Source organism: Bacillus rossius, chromosome 1, assembly GCF_032445375.1.
Source record: "Bacillus rossius redtenbacheri isolate Brsri chromosome 1, Brsri_v3, whole genome shotgun sequence".
Lineage (NCBI taxonomy): Eukaryota > Metazoa > Arthropoda > Insecta > Phasmatodea > Bacillidae > Bacillus > Bacillus rossius.
This window is the reverse complement of record NC_086330.1, coordinates 14,586,247-14,600,375: the sequence shown is the minus strand read 5'-3', so window position 1 is coordinate 14,600,375 and position 14,129 is coordinate 14,586,247. Positions and strand designations below refer to the sequence as shown.

Genomic DNA, 14,129 nt, shown 5'->3' with positions numbered 1-14,129 from the left:
GGATATTGTCCATTAACGAATTCGACAGAGATTTCTACTACTAAATTTTATGTATAAGTTTGGAAGTGATTTGTAAAAAATGGGCAGTTATGGTGTCCATAAAATTTATATATATATATATATATAAACTTTTGAGTGGTCTATGGACCATGAAACGAAAAACTATATAAAAATACTCCGTAAGTCGCACCATGGTAACGGCTAAAATATGTAGAATTTCTTCAAAATCTACCTAAAAATTCTAAGTAGGTTTTATTTTGGACTAAAGCTGCCAAGGGCTAGTTTCATGAATTTTCACCGCGCTGTACGGGAATGTTGTGTATGAAGTAAAGAAGAAAAAAACAATGATGTTGCTTTATTTTTTTTATGTGAATTCGATGAACGGTCGGGTGGCCACGCCAGAAAAAAATTGCGACACCAAACCGCGACAAACTTGGCCCACCGTTCACAACCACTGGCTTCAATGACTCCATATCAACATCAAAATCACCAGAGATCATATCCACATCAATTTCCAAAACAGTTTCCTGCATTCCTTGTCACTTCTGACGAGGTAGATGGGTGAAACTGGGCAGCCTTCTTTTGACAGACGAGAGAGCCAAAACCCGAAGTTCCCCGAAGTTCATGTTTTTTTCCGTATCTTTAACGTAGCTATCCTAAGCAAATCAACCGTCCACAATGTTTTAAAGTATTTATAATGTAGCTAACCTAACCTAATTGACCATTAGTATCCTTTTATCAACACCGCCATATTTATTTACAATGAACCAAAAAAAAACAACCTAAGATGCACGATCGGGCGTTTGGCTCTCTCATCTGTGAAAAGAAGGCTACCAGGTGAAACTCGCTCGAGCGACAATTAGTCTTTCTGAGGTCTCGTTTGCCCTACTGGCTCACTTATCTCGGCTACTTCTTTGCCTCTTTCAATACCTACGACACTTCTATGCATTTTTAATTGTGTCGATTGGGTGATTTATCTTGTTTCCTTTATTTTCTCAAACTTAACCTGTTTTCGTTTAGGCATTTTTCGATTAATAGCTCCAAAACCAAAGTGAGTAACTTTACAGTTATTCCACTCAACTAGCACCACTCAGCGCGCACTCACGAGCAACTTAAAGTTTAAATCACGCAAATCGATCTTTTATTTTCGTAGTCACAACTCTCACTGACTTCCATTCGACGCTCCCCACCAACGCTCATTGCGTCATCACTGCAAATGTTAACCGGGTGAGTCATACGTAACAACCACGAGAAAAACTGCTCCTAATAAGATATATTTACTTCAACTCTGTAGCTTTCATAGTTTACGAGTGTTATGCGGTGTCGAATCCTCAGCCGAAGTGACTCCCAACCTGAGATTTAAGACATTCATATTCCTGTCGGAAATTCACGTCAAAAATTACTCTTCCTCATTAATCACTTGATCCCAACGACTCTAAAATACCGTGAATGATAAAACGCTACCATTTACACTAATGTAATAAAATGCAAACAGTGTCAGTTTGCTATCACGTTGAGAAGTTACAAATGTGTTCGTCTGTTTCAGGAGATTTGTGCCTCATTTTTAGTCATTAAGATGTAGTTGCTAATTTTGTGACTGTCTCAACAGAAAAAAAAAAAAAAACAATTTCAGACTTCATCGTCGTAGGATTGCTTCGTGTGCCTTGGCTTCTCGAAACAACAAGAATTCCGGAAAGTTCTGTAATATCGCATTACCGACCAGATTTCTGTGAATGTAAGGTATTTTCCGAAACATTTCCTGCGAATTTTTACAGAAAAAAGGGGTTTGTCTGTAAAGTCTGTTTACGGACAATAATTTTACGTGATAACGTCATATAAAAATTTTTAAATTGCTACTTAAAAAAGCCCGCCTTAACCTGTTTGATATTATAGAAGATTTTCTCGCACGGTGGTTGGCCGGTTCTTGCACGCTCGGCTCAGGCGGAACGTGACAATGAGTCATGCCTAATGAGAGGGTTACTGTTTTCTTTAAAGTTCCGTCTGATCAAATTATGTACCTTTACTGTCAATTATTTCAAAGGAGAAGAAAAATAAAAAAACACTTGGTCTTGTAGACTCCACGGTTTTCCACGCCACAATTTTCTGTGAGCTCAGCTTCAAAACCCTTCAGTTACTTTCACGTTCTCCCAATGGCAGGCAATTTGCATTAGGTTTTTTTTTATTATTTCCCCCCCCCCCCCCACCGCCCCCGTCCTTAATTATCTTGAAATTACGAGAATTGAGGGAAACATTTATTTTCCTCCTTATAATACCCCCCTTGCCTCATCCACTATCCCTTGTAGTCGCACCTATTTCCCTAATTGCAGGGGCATCCTCGGTCAATATCTTCCGGAAAGTTGCGCACAACGCAGTCGCTTCCGTCGCCCCCAGGGTGCTGTGTCACCCGGGGCCAGGCACCAGTCCTGCCCGGGTGGGGGGGGGGGGGGGGGGGGGAGGGGGTTACTTGGAAACTGTAGACTTTGATAAATACTCTTTTTTCTTAATATATTCATCATTATTTAAAGGTTTCCCCCTTGGCTTTTGTGCTGAGGTCACGTCAGCAAAATAAGACTATGTATGTTCCCCGAAATTTTAAGGAATGCCAGATAAAATAAAAAAACAAAACAATATATTTTGAAGTAGTCAGTATTACCTTCATTTAAACATTAAAAAAAATAAGTTCTGTAGCACATTCAACTCTCATTATTTGCACGTCTTATAAATTTAAAAAAAAAGTAGCTTTGACAGCTAATTATGCAAAAAAAGGATGCAATGTATATATTTTCATTTTGAGAAACTTAAACCATTGGAAAAGTCCGCAAGTTCAACAGGTTTCAAAGTATTTAGAAAATAATGACCTGAAACAAGAAGACATGTTAAGCTTCTTTTGAACATGGCGGAAGAAGTATTTCCCCTTCCCTCTAACTTATCTTATCCTAAGTGTATTGAGGTCGGAAGGGGCCTGGGTTAGGAAAGACTCTAAGTGCGTCTCAAGCCGAAGCCCATGGGGGTTGTAATTCGGGGTTTCATCCATGCAGGAGGGGCAGGAGGGGTGTGCTGTGTAGGAGGGGATTGACCAGCCACGGCAACCATCATTTCCACAGCTTAACTCTCCAATCCTAACTTCATGACTATGTAACTAATTACGCTAGGCCCAGGTACAACTGGGCACATGTAAAACCCTGGGCTCAGTGTGCCATTGCACAATTTGGTAATGCGCATGCTCACTTTGTCTATCTATTTTATAGTTATGGATTTTACTTTATTTTGTATAGCAAACTGGGAGCCATAATTTTCTTTATTATTCTTGAATTTGTAAATTATTTTGTAACCAACATGTTCAGCATAATTTATATATATAACTATTATTTTATGTAACTGAAGAAGACCATAGAGTTGAGACATGAAAGACTGCACATGTAAAACAAATAGAGTTACACTATGGCGCAGTTTCCCAAATCAAAATTATGGACAAAAGTAAAACCATTTTGTTGTAAAACTAATATAGGAATTTTAACACACAAACTTGTCCTTTATATATATATATATATATATATATATATATATATATATATATATATAAATGTAAATTATGCTGAACATGTTGGTTACAAAATACTTTACAAATTCAAGAATAATAAAGAAAATTATGGCTCCCAGTTTGCTATACAAAATAAAGTAAAAACCATAACTATAAAATAGATAGACAATGTGAGTATGCCGATTAACAAATTGTGCAATGGCACACCAGTCACGCGAGGGTGCAAGACGACAGTGCAGGTTAGGTACGGGACGAAAGAGGATAGCCCAGGAGAAGAGAAGGCCTGGGCAGAAAAGTTCCCAAATGCGTTTAACCTTTTTTTATCTTTATCTTGGACACGAGGCCCGCATTAGATTTGCATCCGCATGTGGGTTTGGAAGTCGGAAGAAGGAGAGCGAACCAGTGAGTGAGAAAGAGCAGAAAGGGGGAAGGGACTTGCAGTCCTCTGGGAGGGACGATAGAGGCTAGTCTTCCCCCTCACCCCCTCCCCCCCATCGCTGGAAGCCTAAGATGAAAAAAATTCTAGAATGCCAAGAAAAAAATAATATACTACGGACAGCACCTAACCAAAGTCGTTTCAGAGTAAAACAAGCGTATACATTTATATTTTTATATATTAATTTAACTTCCGTTGACATGAAGTCAGAAATGCTTTAAAAAAAACCTTTAAGAGCACCATTATTTAAAAAAAAATTCGTACTCTCCACACAGAAAAAAGTGTTCTTTTGTACAAACTGTTTCCAAGAAACAGTTTGTAATACTACAAGAAAGATATTGTAACTTTTCACAACACACGGCTCTGGTTATTTTTTGCATTTAAGAAATTAGTTTTTAGAGATAAAACTGACTATTTCTCACGAAAATTGGCACATAATTTTATATTTTCTTTGATGCTGCATCCAAGCATTATTTTTTTTAAACCATGGAACAGATAATCGAATTATGAATCATTATTCGACTTTTTTTTGTTAATTATTAATGTGCGCAGTATTAATTGGAAGCTATTCAGGGAAGGTTTTAGAAACATTTTTTAATGTCCGGGTAAGAATCCGAACCCATTATCACTGCGAACACTACTTTGTAGTGATACAGTTTTCATGTAAATGTAAATATTAAAAATACATTTTTTATTTTACGTGAGCATATATGTTTTATTTTCAAAGAAAAAAATTACAACTTATTTATCCGAGCGTAATACCATATTACTTAAAACCGCCACTCCCAGAAGTCTAAGCTGAGTTTGTCACTTTAAATGATTCATGCATTGGAGAATTTTGAATTAATTCAATTTCTTGTAGATATGCCATTGCAGTTTTGCGCTTTTTGCCATGGGAAAAATTTCCAGAACGCAAATTAAGGAATAAAAATGATAACATAAACCAACATAGAACATGCCTAAAGAAGCTGATGTCAAACAGATAAACCCAACGACGAACCTAAACAGGTATTATGGACAACACAACGACGACAGCACATGCGAACACATTCAAACTTAAATATCAGACAGCACAACAATTCCGTGGAAGGAATTTAAGTCATGAAGAAAAAAAAATCGCACAGACGAACACAGTGGGAGACTGTTTTAACATTAGCAGTAAATGCAGGCAAACAATGAAACCTGGACAACGTAGCAAACATACAAACCCAAAGATGAAGATAAAACATATATTATAGACAACACAACGACGACAACACCGACGACAACGGTAGGTTTCCGGGATACAAACACAACTTAGAATAGTCATTACTTAAGAATTCTCGAAAAAAAATTACACATAACTTAGAACTGTCATAATTTAGAAAGATCACAACTTAGAAATGCGCAACTTATAAACTTCGTAACTTATACAATTATAACTTAGAACTATCGTAACTTAGAAACACACAGTTTAGAACTGTCATAGCTTAGAAACACAACGCCAAACCACATAACTAAGAAATGTCGTAACTTAGAAACACAAAAATTAGAATAGTCATAACTTAGAAACACACAACGTCGAACCACATAACTTAGAAACACAAAATTAAAACAGCCAAAACTTAGGAACACACAACGCCGAACCACATAACTTAAAAATTTGGTAACTTAGAACAGGCATAACTTAGACAATTCTAACCTGTGTGTTTATAGGTTATGACAGCAACCCTAGGTTTCCTATATAAGCAGAGACCTGAAAAATTCGCGGATTCAATGACCTCTAGGATAGCCTCCATTGTCCTCTGCATTTCTCAAGCAAACACGCGTGTCCATTGGGTGCTAACTTGTGAGGCGTCTCCACTGGGGTAGCTTGTGATTCGAGGCTTCTTTGGTCGATAGTCTTGTCATTTGTCCAGAGAGCTCCAGTTAAACCTGCGAGCCAATAGCAGAACCAGCAGAAATTGTTCACATGTCCGAATTGTAGCCTATCACGAAATGAATCCGCGAATTTTTTCCGGTCTCTACCTATAAGGTGGGATGGAGGGGCAGGGGGGGATGCGGACCCCGAACAAGAGTCACAGGGGTCGCCCCGGCGGTGCTCCAGAGGCCATCTGGCGGCGACAAAGGCCGTAATGAATGTGTCCAGTTGTTTTTATCGGCGGCGCCGTGGTGGTTGCAGCAGGCGGAGGGGCGGGGGGTGCTAGAGGGCGGGCGTGCGGCTGACAGCTCTCCTCTGAGAGACTGCTCGAGGATGTGTTACACTGCGCGGGGCCTCTAGTCGTCGAGTGCCGCCCCGCGCGGTCGTGTCCCGGGTGTAGACACGAGACCCGGCCCGACCCTAGCGCAACGAGGCCCGATCACAAAATAATAATGACGATAAAAAAAGTTGGTTGTCTGTAAAGTCGGTTTACGGACGATAGTTTAACGTGACAACGTCATAACGAAACATTGATGAAACGATTGCATACATTTATAAATAACATTGAATCATTTTTATTTTAATAATAAAATAATAAATACTTGAAATTATACTAGTAATCAGATTTTTTAAAACGCAAGAATGATTAACCTTTATTGCCGAAATTGTTGTAATAAGCAATGAAAACCACATTAACTTTTCACTTCACTTTATAAGCAGTCGAGTGGAATAGAGATAGATGCGGCGCAAGCGTACGATGAGCGTAACGGGACACAGCGTAACGTAACAATGTGCGTAACGGGACACATTTCCGTGCGTGCAGCCGGCGTTCATCGATTTATTAGACGTTGTCACGTAAAAAAAAATAGCGGACGAAAATGTTTATCTTAGCATGGGCACATTTTTTTTTAGTTATTAAAAACAAATACGCACCGTCCGTTCCCCCCACCCCCCTGATTTAATGCCATTTTGGTTCGCGAGCAAAAAAAAAAATAACTTAGGGTTAACTGGGTATAGTATCAATAAAATCACAGCTTTCATTTTCGGAAAATAACTAGCTTAAAATTACGAACTGTATAATTTTGCAAGTCGATTGTAAATAAAGAGTCACTTGATGATGTTCGAAGGCTTTCACGGCCATTGTCTGAAGTATCTGGCCTACTAGGTAACTGCTCCCTGATGATGGTGACTGCATTTTCGACCGAAACGCCGGTGAATTAATCGCCAAGGACACGGATACAACCCAGAAGCCAAGCTACTTAAAAGTGTCACTTCACCAGATATATGTAAAAAAAAAAAAAATATATATATGCTAACAAAAACACGCCAATTAAAGTCCTAAAAACAATTAAATATTACTTTTTTTTAGTAAAAACACTTTTTACATTTTTAGTATATGTAAAAATATGTTATCACTAATGTATCCAGCAGGGCTAAACAAACCATGATAGAGCACTGTATCTGACGGCGAACACAAACGTTTTGATATGATTGTTTTAATCTGTGTAAAATAATAGTACAAGTCTTGTCAATTAAAAGTGTTAGATGTTTGAATTTCTGAATTGCTCTTTCTCAAATATTTTTTTTTAAGCTTTTCCCTAGAATATCAGATAAGTTTAACACTTATTATTTGATAGTATTTGAAGATTCGAGTATTTGATTGACTCATTACTAATTTGAATTTTATTCAGCACCTAGGTTGTAATTATTATCCACTGGTGTGGCAGGATATTAAACTATTGACCCGATATTGGCAGGCGGTTGACCGCCGATGGAATGTACTTGCGATTGGTGTAGACCACGGCGGGAGCTGGCAGTAAAAATATATATTTTTTCAGCCCCAACGTTGATGATCTTATTGGCCAATAATATTGTAAAAAAAAGAGCGCATGTAAATAAGTACACGCGATAGAGGTGAAACTTCTTTAGCAATTAAAACCTCGACTTGTAAGTACATCGTAAGGGGGGTAACAATTCAGTGAGAGAAAGAGACAGACAGAGAGAGAGAGAGAGAGAGAGAGAGAGATAGAGAGAGAGAAAGAGAAAAAAATATATAATTTCTTAATAAATATTACTTCCAGTTGAAATACTCTCACCATAAAGAAAAAAAACTGTGCGTGTTACTGTTTCTTCAAACAATTATGCCATTTTAGAACACGCCAAATCTCTGAACGAAATATGAAATTCATAACAGGTAGCGCTATCTATGTAAATTGCAGGGACTGTCTCCACAGCGCTCTCTACGCTGCTGGTTGAACAAGGAGGAACGCGAGCGCGCTGGTGGGAAATATAAAATTCAAGGCATTCACAGCTGACTGTATACATGCATGTACCTATTTTCTGAAAGAAGCGCATGGGTACACTCTCTGTATTATTCTTTCATTCATCTGTCTCTCTCAGTTTTTTTTTGGGCGGGGCTCGAATCATCGCACAAAGAGAAGAACTAAAACGAGCCCAGAAACGTATATAGCATAGTGCTCTTATCTCTTTGGCCAAGTACCTATTCTCTGTCCTTTTCGCGTCATAAACGTTTCACAACAATGTTTCACAAAAAACGCAGGTATTCAAATTCGGCCTTGAAAATTTAATCTCATCGCGCCCAAAGAAGTTTTGTTTCAAAAGTGTGGGCGAGTCTTTCAGTACTCGCCAGTGATGTGTAAAGTCTAGGGAAGCCTACGATTCACTCGTCCTTCTGGACATACCCGAATACTCACGTTGGCAAGCCTTCTTTCAACAGACGAGAGAGCCAAACACCCGATCGTGCATCTTCGGTTGTTTTTTTTTTGTTCATTCTAAATAAATATACAACTCATGATAGCTAATGGTCAATTAGGTTAGGTTAGCTACATTATAAATACTTTAAAACATTGTGAACGGTTGATTTGGTTAGGATAGCTACATTAAAGATACTGTGAAATCATGTAAACGGTTTCCCCCAAATAAATATACCTCCTGTGGTACGGAAAAAAAAAGCGAGCATGAACTTCGGGGAACTTATGGGTTTGGCTATCTTGTCTGTGAAAAGAAGGTTTGCCAACGTGAGTATTCGGGTATGTCCAGAAGGACGAGTGAATCGTAGGCTTCCCGTATAGTCTAACCTCGATAACGATCAAATACACTTATAGTACCCACGAAACTTGGACACGAAATTTATCCTAGAATTCTTTAAAATAATTCAGAACGTGTTAAAAATACGAAAATTGCGTTTTTAGCTATGTACATGCACAGACGCGAATCACACGTAGTTTCGCACCCGCCGCTTAAATTCGTTGCCAGAACAGTTACGTTGACAAATGAATCATTCGGTTTGCAGAGCGTAAAAGTTAAACTATTTAATGTTAACGGCTCTAATAAAAGCGAAAAAAAGACTTTTAAAAAAAGTACCGAACCCCGGCTTTGGATCTGATTTTCGACAAGGAATTTGATTAAAATACTGCCATATATTAATGAAATTCACTAAAAAGTTAATAATACAAAGTTTCCCTTGGTCTTTGTGAACTTTGGTTCGCGCCATCCGCCACAGATGGCAGCACCGTGGTTACAAAATTTCCGTTCCGCGAGACTTCTGTTCCATTCACGGAATTACTCCTACAAAATGCCGTATACCGAGAGCTAAGATGTCGCACGTTAGAAAAATACAGCATCCCATGGAGGATGAATCTAACGCGCTGTCGAGGTTACAAAACCTCGCAGAATTTTGTGTGTCAGAGTTAAAATCTGAGTTTTGATAGTTTGTCACGGGAAAAAACGGGCAGACGTTGTGGTTTCTCGGGGTACTCCCGTTTTCCCCCCACCAATTGATTCCGTCGCTGCTCCATACCCTGGACTCAACCCACGTCACGCATTATCCAGGCTGGCCGGGTGGGAGGATCAGCCCCGTTCCATCCATGCAGACCCTGCCTCGGGCGACAAGCTACACGTCCATTTTCATTTCTTTTTTGACGCGATAACGTCTTATAAATCGACGAAGGCCGGCTGAACGCGCGAAAAAATTGTCACGTTCCGCCTGAGTCGAGCCTGCAAGAATCGGCCAACCACCGTGCGAGAAAATCTTCCATAATATCGAACAGGTTAAGGCGGGCTTTTTTTTTTTTAACTAATTAAACGAATTATTTAAATTGAATTTTCAAAAACTGTAAATAATATTTGAAAATTAAAAAGTCTGCAATTTTTCATCAATGTTTTCTTATGACATTATCACGTAAAATTATCGTCCGTAAACCTACTTTACAGACAAAATCCCCCCCCTTTTTTTTGTACTCTTGGAGGAAGCTATGTTTTGGGACCTGCCCCGTATTTCCCTGGGGGACACCGGAGGCGTGGGAAGGGGCAAGGGGGGTGTAGAAGAATAAACAGGAAACAAAACAAAGCAGCAAAGGTTTCTGAACGCACTTTCTGTTCAAAGAGGGAGGCTGTGTGTCGGGAGATACGCCCTGATGGTGACGGAGCAGCTAGAGGTCCCTCTGCTACCAGCTGACATTGTCGTCGAGTCGCGACAAGAAACGGAATACTTGATGGTCTCTGTCCAGCCCCCGCTCTTGTCCGGGATGGAGTCTGGTGGGGGAGGGGGGGGGGGAAGGGGGGCAGAGGAAAAGGTACCTCCCCCCCTCCACCATTTCAACCCTCTTCAATGGTTGTTCCGACTGCCCGGGCGCAATCAATTATTCCGTGTGGGATCGCACGGCAATCACGTCCCTGATTGGAGCGACGCTCTGCCTGGCTCGGAGAGCAAAAGGCGCTAATGAATAATTTGCGGCGGAATGCGCGAGCCCCGCCTAAACGCGGAAATAAAAAAAAAAAAAAAAGAGTTCCGTCGCCGGTATTTCATGCCGACTTCTCTGCGTTGCGGCTTTATTAACAACGTTCCTCGTTCAGTCGCTTCGGGCTTAAAACAGAATATATCCTCCCCTCTCTCCCCAGGGATATGTTTTTTTATTTTTTTATTTTAAAGGATCCAAAGATAATAAATTAAGTTTACGCAATTATGGAGTGTTTCGAATTTCCGAGTTTGAAACGAACACCATCATGGTTTTGAAACGAAACTTTTTTTTTTAGCTGACTAGCTGGATTTAAAAAAAAATAATCAGATTACGTTCTTGCGTTACTTACCACTGGATATGACGTTTCACTTAATTTTCGAAAGAACGGGATGAGTTTAGTTTTGTGTTTGGTTGATAGATATTATTGGAACAAAATGTCGATACAAATTACCGGCGTTAAAGTAGCTTGGCTTCTGGGTTGTAGCCGTGTGGCAGTTACCTTACTGCTCCCTGAAGATGGCGACTGCAATGTCGACCGAAACGTCAGTGAATAATTCGCCAAGAACGCGCGGGCTACAATCCAGAAGCCAAGCTACTTCAGACAATGGCCGTGAAAGCCTGCGAACATTATTACCCGTATTGAAATATCGATACCAAATTATCGATATTTTAAATCTTAGATATCGATAGTTCCGATATATCGATAGATCGTCGCCATTCCTACCAACTCAACAACACAGAGTCCCTCGCACCGCGCGCCGGCGAGCATCCTTCCGCGCAAATCGAAGTTGAATTTTAAAATTTCAACGAAAAGAGTTTTCAAAAGAAAGAAAATAAAACTCACAAGCGCACGCTCAGAATATCAAACCAACTATTATTTTTGTTTTTGTACACGTTTTGTCACATCAAGCATTGATTCGCTCATCAGTAACGAAGCGTTCATCCACTAAAAGTTTTAGACGGTAGCATTCGAGGAGTAGGCTTCAGTGTACTGTTGTAAAAAAAAAAAAAAAAGGGGGGTGGGGGAGGGAAGGAAAAAAAATCTTTCATCAGGAAGACCGTGTAGCCAAAAATCTTCAGACCAAAAAAAAAAAAAGAAATAACTGCGGATACGCGGCGAAAGAGAACGGAAGGAGCCGAGTGACGGATTACAACGGCGCGGGAAAAGACAAAAGAACACAGACGAGTGTCGAAAAGCTGAGATTAATCCGACGCCGCTCGGAGCCCAGTTCCGGGCAGGGGAAAGGGAGTTGTTGGGTTTTGTAGAAGGGGGGGGGGGGGATGTTTGGAAGCGCCGCTTACGTCCGAGCGAATCCGTGAAGTTTTTAATCCCCGCAGCTGTTTCTGCGGCGTGCTTGTTGCTGCGTGGTGGATCTGCCGGGCGGACAACCTCCGCTCAGGAGCCACAGAGTTCGTTGGATGCTCCCGCCATTTTTAATTCTCGAGTTGTCTTATAAATCGATGAACGTCGGCTCCACGCACGAAAAAATTGTCACGTTCCGCCTGAGCCGAGCGTGCAAGAACCGGTCAACCACCGTGCGAGAAAATCTTCTATGATATCAAACAGGTTAGGGCGGGCTTTTTAACTAATTGTTCGTGATTATATTTAAACAAATTATTTAAATTAAATTCGCAAAAACTGTAACTTGAAAATTGGAAGACGCTCACCCTTCTTTGTGTGTGCCCTCTCTTTCCAAAGCCACATCACTACCTGGTGTAGTGGTGCGGTGCATAAAACAAGGAGGGAGTTATAGAAGTGCGACTCTTACAGTGGAAACTGAAACCATGTTTAGCGTGACACGTGACGCTATCTTTTGGGTGGGACCATAACTACTAGCATAAAAAGAAATACTCAGGCGGGAGGTTCAAAACCAAAGATTTAGCTTTATAATGATAATTTAAGTACGTGACGACTAATTGCTTAGAAGAATAAATTCAAACTGTGCAGAAAAAATCCACTTAATACTGTTTTGTTATAAATAACAGTATTTCTGGTTTGCCACATTCCAAAATATGTGGCTACCAAAGTTAAGTGAATTAATTTTAGCTGGTTTGTTTTCCTGATAATGCCTGATGCATTAATTCTCACAATCAATGTAGCTATGTTAGTAATATATTGTTGCGATCGGGTTCATAAAGGATAGCTCTTTTAAAGATTTTTATCACACACAGTTTTATTGATTTCCAATTTTACATCACTAGCAAATAGTCTTCTAAAAAATGCCCAATAATGTTGCTTCCCCATTCACTCGTTTCTTACAATCCACACACCTCGCTGGGGCGCACCTCTGACGCAACTCTCGCCGCAGCACCCCTCGTGGATCTCCGCCGCGGGACTCTGTTGTCACACTCCGCCGCCGCCGACACTTGCCTTCGCCAAGGATCCACTCGACGCTTCGCTCGGAACTTCGCTCTGTAACTGGTATGGTCTGCAGCAGCTCTAGTGGAGATCCTCGCAGGGCCAAGACGAGTTCCGTAGCCTTTTCTTCATCGTCCCACCCATTTACTTCAGCAGCTGCCTCAAAACTGTCGCCTGTAGACAGCCCATGACGATTGGCCATCAAAGGTGTGTGGCTTGAATTTTGGGTGACAGGTTGCGCCTTCCACCTTCACATCTCCAGAATAACTGCTCCTTTTCGTAGCCGATGCAGCTTCCTTGATCATCCAACGGCACTCTTCAGTTACAGCTGCTACACGCTGTTCGGTGGTCTGCTTGAGCTGAGCTAGCTGTTGTGCCATTCGCTGTTCTGTGGTGTGCTCGAGTTGGGCCAGCTGTTGTGCCATCATTTCTTCATGTTCGGCTAGCTCTTTCATTTGTTCTGCAAGATGCTACTCCAAACACTGCACTTTGCCTTCCAAATAGATGCTGGTTTCATCAATTTTCTTCTTCATTTCTTCTTGTGCAGCAACTATTTCGTTTCGCATCTCTTCTTGGTTTTTCTTGATGTATTCGATCTCGGTCTTCATAGCATTCTTCATCTCCTCTCGGCAGTTATCAATTTTATTCTTCATTTCTTCCTGGCCACTCTTCATCTCGTCCAGCCTATTTTACATTTTCTCCTGGCTACTCTTCATTTCTTCCCTGTTACTCTTCATTTCATTCTTCATTTCTTCCCTGTTTCTCTTCATTTCATTTCCTCTAGGCTATTATTTGACTCACTCTTCTTTTCTTCGTGGTGGTTCTTTCTCTCCTTCCTTTCACTCTTCATTTCTTCCGTAAAGTTCTTCATACTGGTTACCATTTCTTTGTTATAGTTATTCATATTGGTTTAAAATTTCGTTACAGTTCTTCATACTGACTAAAATTTCTTCCAGGGCAACTCTTATCTCCTGGATATCTTCTACACTAACCTCTTTAGCAGCCATCTCTGTCTAAAGCTTTTACTAATTAAATAACCTAAATAATTATGTACTTCTATTACTGTTATTAATTTTGAACGACCTAGACTAAACTTCTAATTACTCTAACAATAACTCTCTTACATTCAAAAC

At 40.2% G+C, this 14,129-nt stretch overlaps 1 protein-coding gene across 1 annotated transcript in view; it reads right to left on the bottom strand.

Annotated features, from left to right (window-relative positions):
- LOC134528640 (lachesin-like) overlaps positions 1-13,867 on the bottom strand; it is a 94,637-nt gene extending 80,770 nt beyond the window's left edge. The window contains exons 1-2 of the mRNA XM_063362438.1: positions 13,798-13,867; positions 11,940-12,011 (exon numbers count right to left, since the gene is read on the bottom strand). Of these exons, the coding sequence (XP_063218508.1) occupies positions 11,940-12,011; positions 13,798-13,867 (142 nt within the window). The remainder of the gene's footprint in view (positions 1-11,939; positions 12,012-13,797) is intronic.
- Between the last annotated feature and the right edge of the window lie 262 nt (positions 13,868-14,129).